The sequence below is a fragment of the Nannobrachium achirus genome, assembly GCF_963921795.1.
Source record: "Nannobrachium achirus genome assembly, chromosome: 21".
NCBI lineage: Eukaryota > Metazoa > Chordata > Actinopteri > Myctophiformes > Myctophidae > Nannobrachium > Nannobrachium achirus.
The window spans coordinates 41,369,359-41,389,923 of record NC_137828.1 but is presented as its reverse complement, the minus strand read 5'-3'; the positions used below and the strand labels follow the sequence as shown (position 1 = coordinate 41,389,923).

The following is a 20,565-nucleotide window of genomic DNA, read 5'->3' as shown; positions in this document are numbered from 1 at the left end:
GGTTTCATCCCTCTGTCAGAGCTGGTATGTGGATTCACGTCTGCTATGCATTTACAATACCAGTGGTTCTCAAACGCTTTAATTTCAAGGACCACCCAAATTGATCGGGTCCATTTGGTTCCATTTGTACATATTCACAGAAATTGCATGATGTAAGGCATTTTGTTCAAAACGGACCAACCCTGCAAACTTTGGAAGCCAATGTTTGCCTATTAGGATGAAATATGAAATATCAGAAAGATCCGTTTTTGATCACATGACTATAGAGATACTGTGTACTGATTTACGTGATTTGTGGATAAAATATGAAGGAGTGATATAAAAACAATGTTTTACATAAGTCAGCCTCCTGGTGCCGCTATAAAAGGCAGATGTGAAAAATGCAGGGCAATGTTTTATTTCTTTGGCCACTAGGGAGTATTACACAGTTTTACACTGATTTGAGGAGTTATAGGTTAAAAACGAATCGGCCTGTTATAGCGCCACCATGAGGCTGATTTGAAACATTTGAAGTGACATCTCTTCCTCTGTCTAGTCTAGTGGGAATGTGCGTGCACAATGTCACCAAAATCGCTGCGTTCATGAGGCATTTTGTTCAAAACGGACCAATCCTGCAAACTTTTTCCAATCTTAGCCAATCAGGATGGAATATTGAAAATCGGACAGATCCATGTCGATCACTGACTGTAGAGATACTGGGTACCGATTTGCGTGATTTTTGGATGAAATCTGTAGGAGCTGTCCAAAAACTGGTTTTGCAAAGATCGGCCTCAGGTTGGCGCTAGAACAGGCCCATGTGACAAAAGTGGGGCAGAGGTTCTGAATTGGCATCCAGGGAGTGTGTGTGCACCATAGACATAACAAGGTAGATGCCTCCTCCGGCTCTGGGGCGTTGGTAAAAGAGGACTGGCAAGCTTCCGGAATTCTGAAGGACGCTTCCTTGTGGGTCACAGAATGGGATCGGTAGGCCAATCAGATGCGGGACTCCCTCTTTCCCACTGCAGGGGGCAGAGTGCCTTCCACAGTTCCACAGTTCAGCACTTCCGCCAGTCCTGATTTACCAGTCGCGCCAATGAACTGCAGCGGTGGATGAGGTATCTAGCTTTTTATATCTGTGGTGTGCACAGTTTGGCCGCGACCGGGCCAATGGAGCCGGAGATTAGCTGGTAACAGACAGACGGACAGACACACGGACACCGACACTGACGGACAGGGTGCAAAACATACAGTAACAGACAGACGGATGGACACACGGACACCCACACTGACGGACAGGGTGCAACATAGTCTCCCCCATGCCTTCGGCCTTGACCCAGGGGTGCTAGGGGTGGCACAACCGTCACGACCCTCAACCCTCAGTATCAGTCTTCCTCAGTAGCTTTTTCAGAGCATGCTGATTTAATAATAATAAAAATACTGATTTAATGAATTGGTTGCAGAAACATCAGGGCATTGCTCCATAAGTGCTTAATGTTTCTTCTTTCTCAAGGAGGAAGACAGCGAGGAGGAGCCAAAGTTGAAATACGAGAGGCTGTCCAATGGGGTGACAGAGATTCTGCAGAAGGATGCAGCCAGCTGCATGACTGTCCATGACAAGGTAAACAACCCACCATGCCATTCTGCATCAAACACACACATTTCACATTTATTTCACGTTTATTTACATGCTTTTGAGCGATGTCCCATTCAAAGTCAGTTTGCAATTGCATCGGCCCTCGTTGAGTTTTGAATGGCAGGTCATTCTTTTCTCACCATCCCTCTGTCTGTGTCCCTTTTAGAGGACCTGACTAAGATATGTATGCACTTCATTTAGGAGAGAATATTTCAACTGTTCATGGCAGGCTAATATGACCCCAAGGAACAACATAAGAACTGTGCGGAATTCTCTATCCGGGACGAAATACCTGAAAATGACCACACCCTTTTAAAAATAACCACAACTTCCAACATGGCTCTATCTTCTAAACCGTTGGAGCCACACATTTTCTGAGGTGCTCAAAATGTCCAGAATGCCAATGTTTAGGGGGACATGTAAGTTTGTAACATTTGTAATTTTAATATTTTATGACAAAACAACTAAGAAACGCTAAAAACGGTCAACTTATTATTGTCCAGGGCCTTAGGGATTTTTTTTGCACGAATCAGTGTAAAAGCACCCAATTTGTGACAAAATGTAACAAAGTTTCATCCAGATTGAGTGTAGAGTTGTGGGAATGAGTTGGAGACTGAAGAAAACAACCTACAGTATGTATCTTACAGATGCAATTATTTTATTGAAACAATAGAAGATTAGACCCAGCCAGTAAAGTATTGTGTAACAATGTTAAGCATATACTTTAGTTTATGCTATCATACTAGTCAAAGGTGTTACATGAGGCTGCTGTACACCACATGCGTAATTATAATTATGACTTTGGGCACACGCACACGCACATGCACACACACGGACGCACACGCACGCACACACACACACACACACACACACACACACGCACACACACACACACACACACACACACACACACACACACACACACACTAAATGCTCAAAAAAAAAATACATCACATCTGTAAACAGAATGACAAATGTTCAAGGTAGTTGATCCAGTTGATTGATATTGACATTAAAACAATCTTTGAAATATAAAATTTGGAAATTCGGACACACCAATCATAAAGATAAGCATTCCAACATGTTTTTAATTGTCAACAAAAATGAAACAGACACCGGGCATTTTTAGCTCATCTGGTCCAATAGTTATAGCCTAAACTTTGGTGGCTATATTGGATTTGGCCAAAAAGATGACCCTGAAGTTGCCTGGCTCCAGCCCATAGACCCGCCCACTCTCTGAGCGGACTGGTTCACTTGGTCTGGTGTTGTCATATGACGCTTAACTTGATATGGTATCTTGGCGTACCAGCCAATGAAATCAATGCAAGACGGAGGAGGGGGTGGGTCTAACTTTTGAAAATCAACAGAAACAGTGGAGGGGGGGAAGCTCAGCCAAAGCCCTTAATTGCTCCCTTTGAACTTCAAAGGGGGGTTGTGCACACCTCGTTAGCATCAAAGACAACGACCTGTTTGATGCCTGTCATAGAGGGAAGGGGGAGGGGGGAATGTTTTTGTGTACACTACACATAAGTCAAACACAACCCCTCCCACCAGATCTCTTGTGATTGGGAATTTCAAATTTCAAATCCCCTCCCCTTTGAAATCTCTTGTCAATGGGACAATGTCAGTCTGAAATCAGGCTCACCCTGAAGAGTCACATAATTAGAGTAGTGATATTCAACTGGCGCCCTGTGGGCCAAATCCGGCCCCTGTGGAGCTTTCTTGTGTCCCCATTCCAGATTCCAAATATTTAATATTGTATTACTTTTATGGTGCGAAGGTAGCTGTCCAGCCACCATGTAACAAAGGTGCAACTGCTTCATGATTTCTTACACGTTAAACATGGTGAAAAATATACATATACAAATATACTTGAAATATACTTGAGTAAAAGTACAGCCATCTTACAAATATTTCACTATTGTAAAAGTTCAAATCTTCCATAAGAAAATAACTTGGGTCAAAGTGTTGTCGTTCACATGTAGAAAGGTATCTGGTGTTAAAATGTATTTAAGTATCAAAAGTAAAAGTACAATAACTATCAAAAGTACAGTATAAAGACCTTTTCATTGTACAAAGAAACAAAACAGCCAGAAATGTTGTCTACTTTTACTACTTCTCATCTCAGTACTTTCAAGTCATTATTTTTTCTTTTTTCTTCATGTAGCCAGGTGAGTTTTGAGTGCCATCCATTCATTACATGCCATATCCATCCAATTGTAGCATCTATTTCTGAATTTTGAGAGGATGTTGTCCATTATGTAAAATAAATAATAATCCATCTGCACTTTCTGCAGTACACTGTCCATCTTCCATATTCATCCACTTGAAGGTTTTACACAGTATGTTTTTTCATCCTAAATAGCGGTCTGGTCCGAAAGATGGTAGCTACCATCTTGAGACTTGAGAGCTCTAGAGCTCTCAAGTGTTTTGAGTGCCATCCATTCATTACATGCCATATCCATCCAATTGTAGCATCTATTTCTGAATTTTGAGAGGATGTTGTCCATTATGTAAAATAAATAATAATCCATCTGCACTTTCTGCAGTGCACTGTCCATCTTCCATATTCATCCACTTGAAGGTTTTACACAGTATGTTTTTTCATCCTAAATAGCGTTCTGGTCCGAAAGATGGTAGCTACCATCTTGAGACTTGAGAGCTCTAGAGCTCTCAAGTCTCAACTAATGGATCATGAAACACATAAGAGCCTGTGCTCTCATCAGCTGGGTGCTCAGGCCTCAGACAAAAACCTGAGATTCATATGAACATGTAAAAATGCAATCCATTATTATTATTATTATGCCAAAGATTTGTGCACAATGTAGAACATACTGAAATATCTACTTCCTGCCTGTGCACTATAAAGGACTGCCACAGACATTATCCTATGTGCATCAACATGCATGAATGCAGTATAAAGCAGGCCCTAAAATGTTATATAATTGACACATGATGTCCATTGTTGTGTGCTACTCCTATCAGACCTATAGCACACAACAAACGGTCAAACTGTTCATTTTTGTTGGAACAGTCTTGTGGCCCCTGACTTCAAGTCATTTTACAATTGTGGCCCCCTGCCTAATCTAGTTGAATACCCCTGCATTAGAGCATGCCCTGGGTTACATCTGGGACGAATTTGGTGCTTTTACACTGATTAGTGCAAAAAATATCCCTAAGGCCCTGGACGACAATACTGTAGGTGTAGGTTGACCGTTTTGAGCGTTTCTTAGTTGTTTTGTCATAAAATATCAAAATTAGACACGTTTCAACTTACATGTCCCCCTAAACGTTGTCATTCTGTACATTTTGATCACCTCAGAAAATGTGTGGTTTAGAAGATAGAGCCATGTTGGAATTTGTGGTCATCTTCGGGTATTTCGTCCCGCATAGAGAATTTAGCACAGTTCTTACGTTGTTCCTTGGGGTCATATTAGCCAAGAACAGTTGAGATATTCTCTCCTAAATGAAGCGCATACATACTCTTATACAGATGGTTAATTACAATGGGCATAACAGACACTTTCCCAGTTTCCCTCTTGTGCACTTACCATACATCGGATGTTTTATTAGTGATCAATTTTACATTGTATGTATTTATTTGCATAGACATGCACCTAGATACTGCACTGACCACTGCTTTTGATTGAATGGAGCATAATTGCTGTTGATATACTGGCAGGGGCTATCTATGCCTCCTAATGCATGTATTGTCTATTGAAGCAGAAGGTCTCTCCACAAGAGTTATGTTATTATATAGGATAATTCATACCGAAACACCTTCTATTGGTTATTATAAAACAAAAAACATTTAAATCTCACATTCTCTTATGTATGACAGAGATGTATGATCCAGTGGCCAATGCGGCATATGTGTACCTTATGTCTGTTTATTTGTACTTTTGAGAATTATTCTCCACCTTTCTTTACCTTTTGAAATAAAACTACATCTGTGACGTACCTCCGAGAGACATCGCTGCACTGAAATATTACAGTTTATCTGTTTGTCTATCGGCCGTGCGTGTGTGTGTTTGTGTGTGTGTGTGTGTGTGTGTTCTCCTTCTGTTCTCCACCCCCAGCCCACCCTAACCCAACCCAAACACCTGGAATGAATCTTGAATCACACCTGCCGGCCCCACACATTGCCTTATGCCGCCTCATATTTTAAGTGCCCTGAATCGGAATTTCATTTGAACAATTCCATTCTGATAAATCCCTTTTAAAAAGTCGCTCCTTCTCGCAAGGTTGGCCCCTTTATTTATTTATTTTTTCAGGGGGGTTATTTTATTTTGGGGGGGGGGGGGGGGGATTGCGGCAGCAGCTCTGTCTGACATGCTCAGCTGTGCCTGTAAATATAAGCATTTCATTATAGACTGCACTGAAGCATGCTGGCCCTCGCCGCACATGGCGCATGCTGGCCCTGGAAGGGAGGGGGATTAGGGTTGGGGTGGGGAGGACTGGTGGGGTATGGGGCTGGGTGGAAGAACACACACTTAATCTAATGCCAAAAGCTCTGCCGTTTCTATAATTTTTTGTCCCAGTGGACTCCGCGTGCGCACGCCACACACACACACACACACACACACACACACACACACACACACACACACACACACACACACACACACACACACACACGCACACACGCCTCTACTGAAGCACGAAACATGGAAACCAGTTGCTGCTCAGTAGAAATAATGGCCTTATGTCGCGGGCAGGGGAGAGGCCATCGGATTGCTGCTAGCATGTGAACAAGCCAGATGTACAGTGTGCATTTATTATGTTTAAGCATTTTAATTTGAGGAAAATACCATTTCACACTGTCTGCTTTAATAAATAGGGTTTTTCCACTCCCTGTAATTTCACAGTTTTTGCCTTCAAGCCCCCAGAATCCCCGCTCTTTTCCACCTCCCACCAGCTACAAGGCACTTAAAAAAATAAGAATATCTCATCTCCTGCCACAGCCTTCCTCGGCACAAGATTTCTCCTAAATCTTGAATTGTTTTCCTGGCATGTCCAGCATTATTTTTTCATCATACTTATCTTTTTTTCCCCTCCAGTTTCTGGCCCTGGGCACTCATTTTGGAAAGGTCTTCCTACTGGACATCCAAGGAAACGTAACTCAGAAGTTTGAAATTGTAAGTGCTGTTAAGAAGATTGTTACGATTTTTTGCAAGCTACAACTTTCGCAATATCTGTAGCCCTTATGGGCAGAAATGACATTGCACTTTATTACACTTATGCACAGTTATGCTTATGATATATGAAGATTTATTTTTGTGTGTGTAAGAATTAAGCCCCACCTACTATTTCATTTCCCAGTAAATTACAGGCAACAATATGGAATATCAAAACCCTATTTGACACTTGTTGTCACATGATTCAAGAGATAATTGTATCTAATATGATGGAATTAAAATCTGTTCGTGAAACAGTGGGTTATGGCATTGGATTGGCAAGGTTGATTGTTGTATTTTCAAACTGAATGGGTCACGATTGCACAGTGGAATGTACAGTGGAAAGTAACATGCCTTATGATACTTTGCATTGTCTACGATGTAGGTTCAGCCTATCCACTCAGTTCTAGAATTCCACACACTTATCGGACAACTCTAAGATTGCCTTTCAATTCAGGGTAGCTCAGTTTTTAAAGTGAAGTCCAGGCAGGGTCCCTCAGGGTTCCTTGAGGAGGTCCCAAATGGACCCTTACATGTCTGTAACTCTTAAGAGTGTAAAAATGGTTCTATTTTGTACACTCTCAAAGTTATGGTGGTCCTTGAGAACCAATGAGGAAGGGGGGATACACCTGAAGAAGACCGGAGAGGCCTGCTTTACTGCTTGGTTAATACAATTATTTGGGGAGCATTAAGACAGTGTGCAGTTCTATTCTTCTCTTCAGTTCTCCAATATTGTGGATGAGCGTGTATCTCCCGACCGCTGTAGGTGAAAAGTCAGTCAGAATTTTGCGGGCCAACATTCTGCCTGGGAAACATGTCATAACATGATTGTGTCTCTGCAGAGTTCAGTGAAAATCAACCAGATCAGCCTGGATGAGAGTGGAGAGCATGTGGGCATCTGCTCCGAGGATGGAAAGGTGAGATCTTCATTTAAAAATGTTACCTGTGCGATGGAATCAAACAAGACTCACATGCATATCTCCTTGTATAGGCTGTTCTGTCCGTGACGTTAGTTATCTCCATACATGGAGTTCCGTGCTCCTACATTTCATGCTCCTACACACAAAGCCAGACGTAGGAGCAGTATTTGCATATGGAGTGTGTTGTCTAACCTCAATGTGTCGTCATGGCATCAGCCGCAAACAAATCAGTCAGCTCCTTTACATGAGCGATCTCCATATCTGGGCATAAAAGGGACATGAATGAAACATACAGATATTCAGTTTTCCAGAGACACAAATCCGACCGCTATGCCCATATATGGTCATGTGCATATATGGGACAGACCAACATCAAACTGGACGTGCGCAGCGACAAAGACTGGACGTGCGCAGCGACAAAAGCGCAGGTACAATAGACAGACAGAAACAGACATCTCGGGGCACGGTGGAGCAGTCGGTAGTGCTGTCGCCTAATAACTAGAAGGTCCTGAGTAAGAGTTTGATTTCAACTGGGGACGCTGGGGGCGTGTTCTCTCCTCCTCATCATCAGTGCCCATACCCTAGAAGAAGCGGCATAGAAGGAAGCATGAGGTCAGTCCGTTGATCTCCCCAGGTTGGCAGAGGGAGTGTAGCGCCGAGGATTACATTAGATGAATTCACACCGGGTGAAAGAAAGGGGTTACAGAAATAGTGTGATAAAAATTTTGGGAAAAAAATAAACAAACATACCTCTCCATATATGGTCACAAAAGGTACACAGACAGACGGTACAACAGGTACTCTGACCAAGCCTATACAAGCCTATATATACTATGATACTACAGTATGTGACACATACCGTAGGTGTGAACCTCTAGTTTTTTAAAGAAAATAATCGATAGTTACAGTACAGCTGTAATCTCGTAGTTATTGGTATTTGCTGATCCTTGGGGCCAGTAATAAAGTACCGCCAATCAGCATTTGCCATTTTTCATAATAGTCTGTGTCGGGTGGAATCCTCCATATGTCCAAAACTTTTACTTTTCGGGATTCAAAAGCAAAAGTAGAAGATTGACTCAAAACGCGGCGCGGTTGTGGATCTGCTACTTTTGATGCTTTTTTGTGACGCTGTGGTATGATCAAAAGTAGGGCGTTAATTTACGAAAGAAATCCAAAAGTTTGATTGTGGAGATTGGAGGTTTCTGCCTGACATCGACAATGTAATGCCCCCTCTACTAAAACTCCAGCATTATCAGCTTTGAGGGTTCAGGTGCTAATGATCGGAAATGCTAGGGTTTTTGGCGCCGCCTGTAGTATGTTTTTATCTTCTCCATAGCTACGCATAAATCCGCATTTCCCCCACCCCACCCGTCATGATGTCAAGATTATATATATATATATATATATATATATATATAAAATCTTATGCCCATTTGTTGTGAAGGGGGAAAGGATTGCACTCTCATCCACTAAGCTGTCAGTCAGCCATCATCAGTCTATGGATACCCCCCCCAATGCTCCTCCACCTTGCTGTTATCTTGTCTCTCCTCATCATTACCACCATCCTTCGTGGATTTTTGCAGTCAAGATATGCTTACTGATATCACCCCCCCTCCCTCTCTCTCCACGGCACTCTAGCGGCAAAAAACAAGATCTTGTCGCAAGAGAAAGTGGAGCAGACAATTAAAATCGATGCCACAGCAATTGTTTGTCCTCAGCCCCAATTCAGTTGGCTGTTTAATCCTATGAAATCTAACATAATCCTTAATCACTGATGCAGTTCAAAAAGGAGATCGCAGCAGAGCATGATATTATTCATCCTTTAAAAATAACTTTTTTCTTTTGTGTGTGTGCGCTTGTGTGTGTGTGTGTGTGTGTGTGTGTGTGAGTGCGTGCGTGCGTGTATGTATGTGGGGGTCCTCGCATACAAGAAAAGGTTGCAGTTACCTGCTAGTTGGAACATTAGAGTTTTGCCGTAGACCAACTGAGGCAGCAGTTAAGACAAAGATTAGGACCCTTGTTTCTAAGCCCTGGGGGTTCAAAGAATCAACCTGTCCACTAATTGGTGACCTGGTGGAGAAGCAGGGAGCCAATCAAAGCCTTTTCCCGACTGCAATTCCCCCCTGTTGACCTCTAAGACAGTTGCAGACACAGCAATTAAAGCGGAAATGTTTGAGTATTCGTTTGCCCTTGCCATTGTGCCATTGTTTCATTTTTGTTTCTTTTTTCTTTTCCTTTTTCCAGGTGCAAGTGTTTGGGCTTTACACAAGAGAAGGTTTCCACGAGAACTTTGACTGTCCCATCAAAGTAAGTTTGGTTTTCTCCTGTTTGTTTCTGAGGCCGATTGTACAAATGCCTTTTTTGTTTTTCGTGCCAAGGAACCCGTTCCTTGGCTTCCTTCATGGTGTGTGTAATTGATAGAAAATAAGACATTTTTTGGGGTGAACTAACTCCTGTGGTTACATTTCAAAAGTAACCATTCCAACCCTGGTCACCATGCTTTTGTTTTCAGGTGGTGTCATTACATCCTCAGTTCAGCAAATCAAACAACAAACAGTTTGTCACCGGTGGTAGCAAGGTAAGTTTGAAAGAGATTCATCACTTTGAGCTAGGGTTAGGATCCGGAACCGGATCCAACGTTAAGGACCCAGAATCGGAATAGGTTCCATCACATTTGGAATTGTTTCAGGAACTGAATTGTTCACACTGTTAGAGCTGGTGTGTTGACCTTAGATCTGCTATACAATTACCATACCAGACTGTGGTTCTCAAACCACCATAACTGTGAGAGTGAACAAATTGTTCAATTGATTCCATTTGTACACTCTTAAAATTACACCTGCTTCCAGCCCAGAGACCCCGCCCACTCTCAGAGTGGACTGTTTCTCTGGTCTGGAGCTGAGTACATGAATCGGCCGTTCCCAACCAAAAATTGCGTCTGCTCCAATGAGCGTGGGGGGTGGGGGTGGGTCTAACGAATATCCAATCCACGCAGCAGTTGAAACGATTCAAACGAAGTTCACACACCACCAGGCAGGCAGGCCGGCACACACACAGACACACGCACACGCGCACTGATTTCACCAAGCTGTTAATGTTGATTACATGTTTCTGGTCGCAGTTCTGTGTGGAAGCAGTCACTGACACAGACAGAGACACACACACAAACACACACGCCGCGACCGTGCGTCGCAATTACTGTGCGTCGCAATCTCTGTGTGTCGTGATCGCTCGCGAGCGGCAGCGTGCGTGCACGCTCGCACAAAAGTCCCTCCCCCAGAAATCGTTCAGAATAGGGCACAGTTTCAGACTAAAGCGTGAGCTGAGTCTGAAATCAGGCTACCTATAAGGGTCCATTTGGAGGCCGTTTTCGCGATCTAGAAACAAAATTTACAAAATTGTCAAGTATAAATGATTAAAAAAGACTAGATGTTTGCCATATCACAATATTACAACATCCAAAATCCCAGGCAATATCTAGTCTCGTATCATTTATCGATATAATATCGATTGCCCAGGCCTACTTTGAGCCACCACTATACAATGCTTCTTTATGATTATGTCTGGGTGAAAAAAGGAACTCGGCCCATGTTTTTCTTTCTTCTTTTTTTTTCTGGAGTCCTCAGCCTTCAGTCCTCTCTAGGGAGAGTAGCCAGCCACACATTTTGCACAAAGTGCTGTTCGCTTCAGCAGTGTTTGAAAGGCAACGCTTCACAAACAGAGGATAGATGTCATTATCTACAGTGTAGACTGTTGACTTTCTGGGCACATAATGTGACTTTTGTTCAAGGTCGTTTCTGCCATACCTGTACTGTACTGTATGTATACACATACAGAGTGTATTCAGTACTTTAAGATCAATATTATGTAGCCTTACCTTTATAGAAAACGACAATGTAATGTACGCGGAATCCAACGTGAAACATGTGTTGATTCTGCACACAAGGTATTGATGTGTGTTTCTACACTTAAACAGCGGCGAGGAAAAAAACTGTAGTTATGATGAAAACCACCCACTGTTAGTAGTGTTACTTTAACATTTTCTTTCAATTGGCACTGATTTGTGCTCTCTTTCGGAGAGCGGTTGAAGGCCTCCACAAGGTGCCTGTGATGAAAATCAATAAGCCGCAACAGGAGCCACATCCTGTCAAAGGCAATTGAATTCTGTCTCCTCCGTTCCATTGTCATATCATGTCCCATGTGGAGAAAAATGTTAAGCACACAAAGCCTAATTCATGCTTCGGCGCACGGTTGGACGGTGGTTTTTATGCTTTGCCGAAAATAACAGGTTTTCCAGAGCTAACAACGCAACGCCCCTCCCTCCACCGCTTTGGTAATAACGGTTTACTATACATACTATTATGTGTTTGCGTGTGCTGACATCAAATTAATCAGTGTCGGACTGTAGCTTTATCAGGCTGTCCATGTACAGAGGCAAATATTGTACTTTTTACTCCACTATAATTATATGAAAACTTATGTTACTAGTTATTTTGTAGATTTCTATTTTTATTACATTATGGTTAAGTAAACATAATGTAATACAAAGATTAGTACTTCTTTCAACACTGAGCTGAAGGTCTGACTGAACTGACGTTGATGTTACAACACCCTGGTCACACCCTGCCACATTGCGTTATGGGTAACAATTCTGCACTGGAAGTACATTATTAAACATTGCTTGGTTGTCATGCCTCTATAAGGACATTATAGGCCTTTACTACTGGTGTCACATTTCAAATATACGAAAAGATTAAAGCTCAAATCTCTTCTTGTGATAGTTGCAGTATCTGTGTCGACTAGTACAATAAATATATTGCAGCTTAAAGAAGCTATGGTTATTATTACTAGATTTGAATAATGTAATAAATGAATAGGGCACTGATTCAAATACATGTTTCCCACTCTCTATTACTTCTTTCATTACTGTGAATTCACTTAATGATTTCTTGTTGAGATGTGAGGTGAAATATACTATTGAGATATACCCCAAAGTATTATTATTTTTTCTGTCTTTGTACAATATGAGATCTAGAGGTACAGTGTAGCGACTTGCGAATAAGAAACTCAGATTCATCCCTTCTAGAGTCAGTAGCTACTCATGTGCTGTCCTTGCACTGCCCTCTGGAGGTTAACCTGCACACTTGCAACCCTGACCATTATTTGCTGATAATTTGACAGAGATGCATTTAGAAAAGGCATTTTCCTGTACCACAGTGTTATTAGGCAGTGATGGAAGACGTACTCACATGTTTTAGTTAAAGGACAATTCTTGTTCATATAAGGGTTCATATTTATTTTAGATTGGAATTAGAGAAAAGAAAAGATGATTGTTAAGATGTTTTCATTTACTGATTTCTATTGTTTTAGCAATTTTAGTATTTTGATTTCAGTGGGATGGGGCATGCGTACAAGTGGCAAACACAAACACACACACACGCCGCGGCCGTGTGCCGCAATCACCGTGCGTCGCGATCACCGTGCGTCGCGATCACTCGCACGTGCGCAAAAAAGTCCCTCCCCCCTAAATCGTTTAGAATAGGGCACAGTTTCAGACTAAAGCGTGAGCTGAGTCTGAAATCAGGCTATGCATGCACATCAATAACATGGGGCCATGCATGCAAATCAAAATCGTTAAAACCACTAAAACGATAGAAAGAAGTAAATGAAAACATTTTAACACTCATCTTTTCATTTCTCTAATAACTATCTAAAATATTAACCCTTGTTGTAAAAAAAAAAAAAAAAAAAAGTTGCACTTTAAGTAAAAGTATACATTTTAAAGGATTTTAAAAAAAGTATACTTAAATATATAATAATACAAAAATGTAATACTAAACAAATTCTCCTGAATCTCTCCTCAAGCTACTTCTGTATGAAAGGAACTGGTTAAATCGCTGGAAGACCTCCGTCCTGCACGAGGGCGAGGGAGTCATCACCAACGTCCAATGGAGAACAAACCTCATCGCTTGGGCCAACAATGTGGTAAGGCTGCCTTGTTTAAACTTCATAAAGCAGGGGTCTTCCACGTTTTTCAGGCCAAGGAAACGTTAGCTGAGAGAGAGAGATGAAGCAGGGACCCCTCCACTACATATTGCATTAAATTGTGTTATAGTGTTGTGTTTGATTCATGTTAATGTTTTTCAGACAGTAAAGCTGGTTGCACACTGCTGCGGTTTTCGGGCCGAATATCAGAGTGAATTTCGGAGCGCGCAAATAAAAAGATCTACCTCATGTTATGTCAGTCACATTTGCACACTGCCGCCCGTTTCGCATACCACTCGGTCCCTTGCTCTCTCTCTCTCTCTCCTCACCATTTCGCAACGAAAAACCCAGCAGTGTGCAAAGACCTTTAGTCACAAAAACCCTCACAAACTTGTACTTGGTCTGCTCTTTTCCCCCTCTACACCAAACCTCTTTGCTGGAAAAAACAAACAAACAAAAAACCCTCTCTTTAATTTTGCCAGGGGGTTAAAATCTATGACATCAGCACCAAACAGCGCATTACCAATGTGTTGCGGGACAACATTGGCCTCAGACCAGACATGTACCCATGCAGCCTGTGTTGGAAAGACAACGCCACGCTCATCGTTGGCTGGGGCACTTCCATTAAGGTTAGCCTTCGCTGGTTATTTTATTTAACGCTAATTATGAAAGTATTTGTGATATGTTAGATATATTATTTTCTGTTTTTCTTCACTTCCCTACCTCAGATTTGTGCTGTAAAAGAACGGAATCCAACTGAAATGCGAGACCTACCCAGTCGCTATGTGGAAATAGGTGGGTATTGAAATGAATACGCCACTAAACAGTATTAATATTACTTCTTTTGTCCAGTGTGCACTACAGTAGATCACCTGTTGTTCACATGCTTAGAAATCATTTTATAATGAGCAGTGGTTTTCAACCTTTTCAGGCCTCAACCCCAAAAATAATCATATTTTAACTGGAGACCCCCACCCTGATGAGGGTTACACCCTGCCACTCCGACATGTCTCCTTTCCGACATGTCTCCATTCCGACACTAACCCTATCTCTAACCCTATCTCTAACCCTCTAACCCTGTCGGTCAGTCTGTCACACGTCACACTTTTGCCCTGCTCATATCTCCGCAACCGTTGCCCCGATCCATGCCAAATTTTGCCTGCCAAACCACAACCTATCAATTCTCACATGACCCTCCTCTAGCGCCACCATGAGGCCGATTCTTGCTAAACTAATTTTTGGACACTGCTCCTACACATTTTGACCTAAAATCACGCAAATCGGTACACACTTCGTCTACACTCATGTCTTCAACATGGATCTGTCCCATATAGCGCCACCATCAGGACGATTTTTTTCGAACACACTTTTGGACACTTCTCCTACACATTTTGCCCTAAATTCACACGCCCCCATTAGGCCCATTCTCACATCCTACAACCAGGAACTAGAGTTCTCAAATTCTGCCCGAACCCGACCATACCCGAACCCGACCGACATTTAGGGTAGGGTAGGGCCTAAAATGTATGCTAATTAGTCGGGCTGGGTAGGGCCTCGGGCTCTATGAAAAAAGAAAATATTTGTTTTTATTATTTTATTACTATTACTATATGATAGACCCGACCATACCCGACCCGACGTTTTCGGGCCGGGTAGGGTCTAAAATGTATGCTAACTAGTAGGGCCGGGTAGGGCCTCGGGCCTGCCCAGTTAGGGCCCAGTTAGGGCCGGGCCTTAATTTTCAGGCCCGTTGAGAACTCTACCAGGAACCAATGGCACTTACAGGCCTCTTTGTGTATACATGTGACCTGACGGTCGCTTATCTCCCGATTAGGGAGTCTTACTGGTTTAGATTTCCAGTGGGGGTCACTGGCACAAAATATTTTCAGATGGGGGGGTCTGCGGCCCAAATTATGAATTTTTTAATTATTTATTAATTTGGGGGTCCTTACATTTGGATGATTTGTTAGTTACCAAACCAGTTTCCAGTATTACGTAAATGGTTGTGCAGATATATACTGTAGTTCCGACTCACCTTTTTTCTTTCAAACAGTGTCTGCATTTGAGACTGATTTCTTCATCAGTGGCCTGGCACCCTTGGCAGATCAGCTGGTTACCCTGTACTTTGTGAAAGAGAACTCTGAACACATGGTAATAATGGTTGCTTTGCAATCCTAGTACTGTTTGTGTAATGTGTGCGAGGGATTAGGAATAGTATTGGTGTAACAATTATATCGTCTCTGTCGAGTGGAAACCTCTTATGTACAAAACTGTTACTTTTCAAAGAACGCGAAAGTAACTGATGTATGAGCTCAAAACCTGTCCTTTCGAGCTTGTGGATGTGATACTTTCGATGCTTTTGTGTGAGTATGATCAAGTAGCGGCGTTCATTTACAAAAAAAATACAAAAGGTTAAAATATGGAGATACGGAAAAAGGTTTCTGACCAGCCCCAGACAGCAACAATATCAGAATAGACGCTAATATTATGCATTAGCGGATGACCGTTAACACTAATAGTGCCTCTTAATCTGAAGGTTGCTTGGTGCCTCGGTGCCACGCCGTTTCCTCCATAGGCCGCCGCTATTATTTTGAAGGGCTGGAAGGGGGTTGTTTTTGTTTTTTTGGATTATCACTTGACGGCAACGATTACGTCATCTAGTCACATGACAGTGTGGGTCCAGAAGGGAAGCATCCCGTGTCTAGAGTGTGCAGAGTGGAGACCCCTTTTTGTATACAAATGTCTTTTATGAGTTATTGAAGTTTCTTTATGGGCCTCTCAATGGATTTACTATGGAGGAGCTTCACTTCGCGTGCACGCCCGACGTGCGTTGTAAACAAATCGCGGACATTACCGATGCGGGCGGGACCGGAGCGACGTACAGTAAGTAATAATATCTTTACTGTATATACAGTAAGATTGACAGTCCTCACCGTCAACGGCGCCATGGTATTAACCCTTTCAATGACGGTGAGCGTCGTCAACAGCAGCAGAACAGTTAAAGTCAGGATTATGGTTTGGGAAGTTGATAGCAGCCCTCACAAGTGTTAATTTAGTGGTCTAAAACTGACGAATAATGTTTGTCGACTACATTCAACTAACCTATGAATCTATGATGACTAAAACTAAGACTAAATATATAGACAATTTTGTCAACAGATTGAAAGCTAGACTAAAATGTTAGGGCGGGACTAGTGGAGAAGAGATCCAGTAGAACTAAAATATCATTTTATGTTTGATTGCGCTCGGGTGTTGCGCTCTGAAAATAACAGATCTACTGTACAAGCTCTTGTAGATCGACTATTTTCAGCATGTAACCAAATGTAAAATCAGGCATTACGAGGCACCATCAAATCCCGCCAACATTTTAGTTGACAAAACTAGAGTAAGACATGTCAGATAAAAGCTAAATTAAAAGATATTCAAAAGACTATGACTAAAAACTAAACCAGGGGTCTTCAACGTTTTCAGGCCAAGGACCTCTTAGTTGAGAGAGAGTTGAAGCAGGGACCCCCACAACCTTTTCATAGATTCCATATAGTTTAATCGTTTGACAGCACAAGTGTATTTTGGATTCATGTCAATTATTGTTTGTTTTCAGATATTTAACCACTTGAACCGTCAATACTTATTAAACTTGACCTTTCACTCTGTACTTAGTCAGCTCTTTTTCCCCTCTACACCAAAGCTTTGCCGAAAATAGCAGATCTACAAGCTCACAACGCCTCTCGCTGCGGGGCGTTGTGAGCTTGTAGATCTTCTATTTTTAGCTAAAGTTCTCAGAATATATTATGGACGTTAGGGTTCAAGTTGTTAATATAAAAAAGGAGAAAAAAGGTTTCTGTCACACAAAGATTTGGAGGACCCCCTGTAGTAACTCTGAGGATCCCCTGTTGAAGACCACTGAACTAAACTAAAATAACACTGGTCCTCGCAAGGGAAGTAACACAAATGTGTTTGTCACATGTCTAGGATGAGGAGTTCCGAGCGCGGCCTCGTCTTGACATCATCCAGCCTCTGCCAGAGGGCTGTGAGGAGATCTCCTCGGATGCACTGACAGTACGGAACTTCCAAGACAACGAGTGCAGGGACTACCGACTAGGTGAGTTTGATTGATTGAATACTTTTATTAGTCAGAAATAAAACGGCACGTGGTACAGTCAGACATTAAAGGAATAGTTTACCCCATAAAATTACTATTTTCTATCAATTACTTTCCACTATAAATAAAAAAAAGGCTGAAAATCACCCAAATCATGTTCCAAAGCCAGTCAATTAACTCTCATCAACAGAGCATTCCGAGGGAGAGTCCCTCTTCTACATCATCAGTCCCAAAGACATTGTGGTGGCCAAGGAGCGAGACCAAGACGACCACATTGACTGGCTGCTCGAAAAGAAGAAATATGAGGTCTGTATTGTATGTATGGTGTTGGGTTGTATGAATGACTCAATATGTAGCCTGTTTTGTATCCATGTGATTTTGTTATAATTGAATTGTTTATTACCCTGCCTGCAGCAATGCATGGCATGGTGCTGTACTCAAACTTTGTGTGCGTGCATGACTGCATGTGTGTCTGTCTGTCTGTCTTTCTACCTGTGAACAGAAGGGCAGAATCTTGGTGTGCTTCGAAGAGATGATTAACTTTTGGGTTCAAAGGTCAAGGTTCAAGGTCAAAATGACATAATCAGACATATGTCTGGAATGAAGTCTGGGTTTCCGAGGCTAGGAATGAAGAGACAGAAGAGATGTTGGTGTATATGGTGAGATTTGGGTGTGTTTTAATTATTTCGTTTTGTCTGACTGCTTGGCCTTTTCTATTTTGACAGGAGGCACTGATGGCTGCAGAGATCAGCTTTAAGAACATCAAACGACATGAAGTCCAGAAGATTGGTATCGCTTATATTAACCACTTAGTGGAGAAAGGAGACTATGACACTGCTGCAAGGTAAAAAAAAAAACTATACAGAATTTAATATAATGATTTACGTTTAAGCTAGTTAGTCAATCAGTCAGTCAGTTTAAACGTCGGACCATAAATAGAATCAAGATGAGATGAAAGGTAAATCGATTTAAACAGGGGACGATTTAAATCGATTTAATAAAAAATAAACTATTCACTTGGGGGGCTAGTGAATTATAGTGTATGTGATATGAAACTTGAGCTTACCATAATCACAATAATCATATTCCATCATATTCAAGAGAAATAATAGTTATTATGTCTCCAATTCAGGAAGTGTCAGAAGGTTCTAGGGAAAAACATGGAGCTATGGGAGAATGAAGTGTACAGGTTCAAGACCATTGGTCAATTAAAGGTACGTACATGAGGTCTCCTTTGGTTCAACTTTACAGTTTAAATCAAACAAATTCATTTTGTTAGGCTTCGTAATTGAACTGAGACATATTATTCTGATAAACCCATTGAAACCACGGAAGCATCTGTGTCATTTTAGACTTTACACATTTTACACATTGGTTCTCAAAGTGGGGTCCCAATTTTTTAATGTATAGTTTATATATTTTTGAAAGCAAACATTTGAACTCAAATCTTTGCTTTTGTGGGTCCCTGGAAAAAAAATATTTGAGATGGGGGTCGGCCCCCAATGAAAAAAACTAGAACACACGACAACATAACGTTTTTCAGAAATGTTGGTGCAAATGTGTCCCCTGTTTTAGCTTGACATTTGAAGGTATGTGTTTAATACTGATTCTGTTCACATTAACAGTGCATTCTGCCTCTCTGTCCAAATCCAGGCCATCAGTCAGTACCTGCCCAGAGGAGACCTGCGCCTCCGGCCTGCCATCTATGAGATGATCCTGCATGAGTTTCTCAAGACTGATTATGAGGTACATGGTCCCCAATGATCCTGACACATGGCAGCCTCAGTATTTGGATGTCGATTTAATGTTTGATCAATTTGCCAATTAATTATCTGCTGTATTTTCTTTGCTCATATATACAAAAAGGGTTTTGCCATGTTGGTCCGGGAATGGCCAGGAGAGCTCTACAACAACATGGCCATCGTTCAGTCCGTCACAGACCACCTCAAGAAAGACCCCACAAACAGCACGTTGCTCACCACGTTGGCCGAATTGTGAGTTGATGCTGGAGTACTGCAGAGCGCATATATATGTGTGTCGCTACAGGTTTAGAATCTTAAAGCCCCACTATGTAATTTTCTAATCCTGGGTAGAAGATGAAAGTAGTGCTGTTTTAAGTAAACTGGGAGTGCTGTGGTACTGTAGCTCACCTGGTAGAGCGTACTATATCAAGGCTAATATGGTTAATCCTTGTCGCAGCTGGCCTGGTTTGAAATCCAACCTGAGGCCTTCTGCTATCTCTCTCTCTCTCTCTCTCTCTCTCTCTCTCTCTCTCTCTCTCTCTCTCTGTCTCTGTCTCTGTCTCTCTGTCTCTCTGTCTCTCTGTCACTGTCAAATGAAGCAGAAATGCCCAAAAGTTGAAGTAATCTAGTTGATGCCGGATGCTCATACCATTCCAGGTACACATACGACCAGCGGTACGACAGAGCCTTGGAGATCTACCTGAGACTGAGGCATAAAGACGTCTACCAGCTCATTCACAAACACAACCTCTTCTCCTCCATCGAGGACAAGATTGTGCTCCTCATGGACTTTGACAAGGAGGTAATGATCAGATTAAATTAGAATACTGTATGTTGTTCATTATGATAATTGTTTCAATACCACCGTAGGCTTCCTAGTTGCTTTGTATGGTGAAAGGGAGAGAATTCAAATCAAATGATCCGCACACAGTCTACACTTGCACAATAGGGACAACTTTATTTAAGAAACCTTTCGGTCAATAGACCTTCTTCAGGCATCTGACGGTGTGCAGGCAATTTTATTGTA

The 20,565-nt window shown here is 41.9% G+C and overlaps 1 protein-coding gene across 1 annotated transcript in view; it reads left to right on the top strand.

The window, feature by feature from the left end:
• The window catches only part of vps41 (VPS41 subunit of HOPS complex), a 35,080-nt gene that overhangs the window by 7,928 nt on the left and 6,587 nt on the right, over positions 1-20,565 (top strand). Inside the window, exons 3-18 of the mRNA XM_080751970.1 lie at positions 1,490-1,597; positions 6,673-6,750; positions 7,632-7,706; positions 9,954-10,016; positions 10,222-10,287; positions 13,575-13,694; positions 14,177-14,323; positions 14,423-14,489; positions 15,748-15,845; positions 17,667-17,796; positions 17,987-18,102; positions 18,522-18,640; positions 18,929-19,010; positions 19,450-19,542; positions 19,663-19,790; positions 20,196-20,340. Of these exons, the coding sequence (XP_080608096.1) occupies positions 1,490-1,597; positions 6,673-6,750; positions 7,632-7,706; positions 9,954-10,016; positions 10,222-10,287; positions 13,575-13,694; positions 14,177-14,323; positions 14,423-14,489; positions 15,748-15,845; positions 17,667-17,796; positions 17,987-18,102; positions 18,522-18,640; positions 18,929-19,010; positions 19,450-19,542; positions 19,663-19,790; positions 20,196-20,340 (1,635 nt within the window). The remainder of the gene's footprint in view (positions 1-1,489; positions 1,598-6,672; positions 6,751-7,631; positions 7,707-9,953; positions 10,017-10,221; positions 10,288-13,574; positions 13,695-14,176; positions 14,324-14,422; positions 14,490-15,747; positions 15,846-17,666; positions 17,797-17,986; positions 18,103-18,521; positions 18,641-18,928; positions 19,011-19,449; positions 19,543-19,662; positions 19,791-20,195; positions 20,341-20,565) is intronic.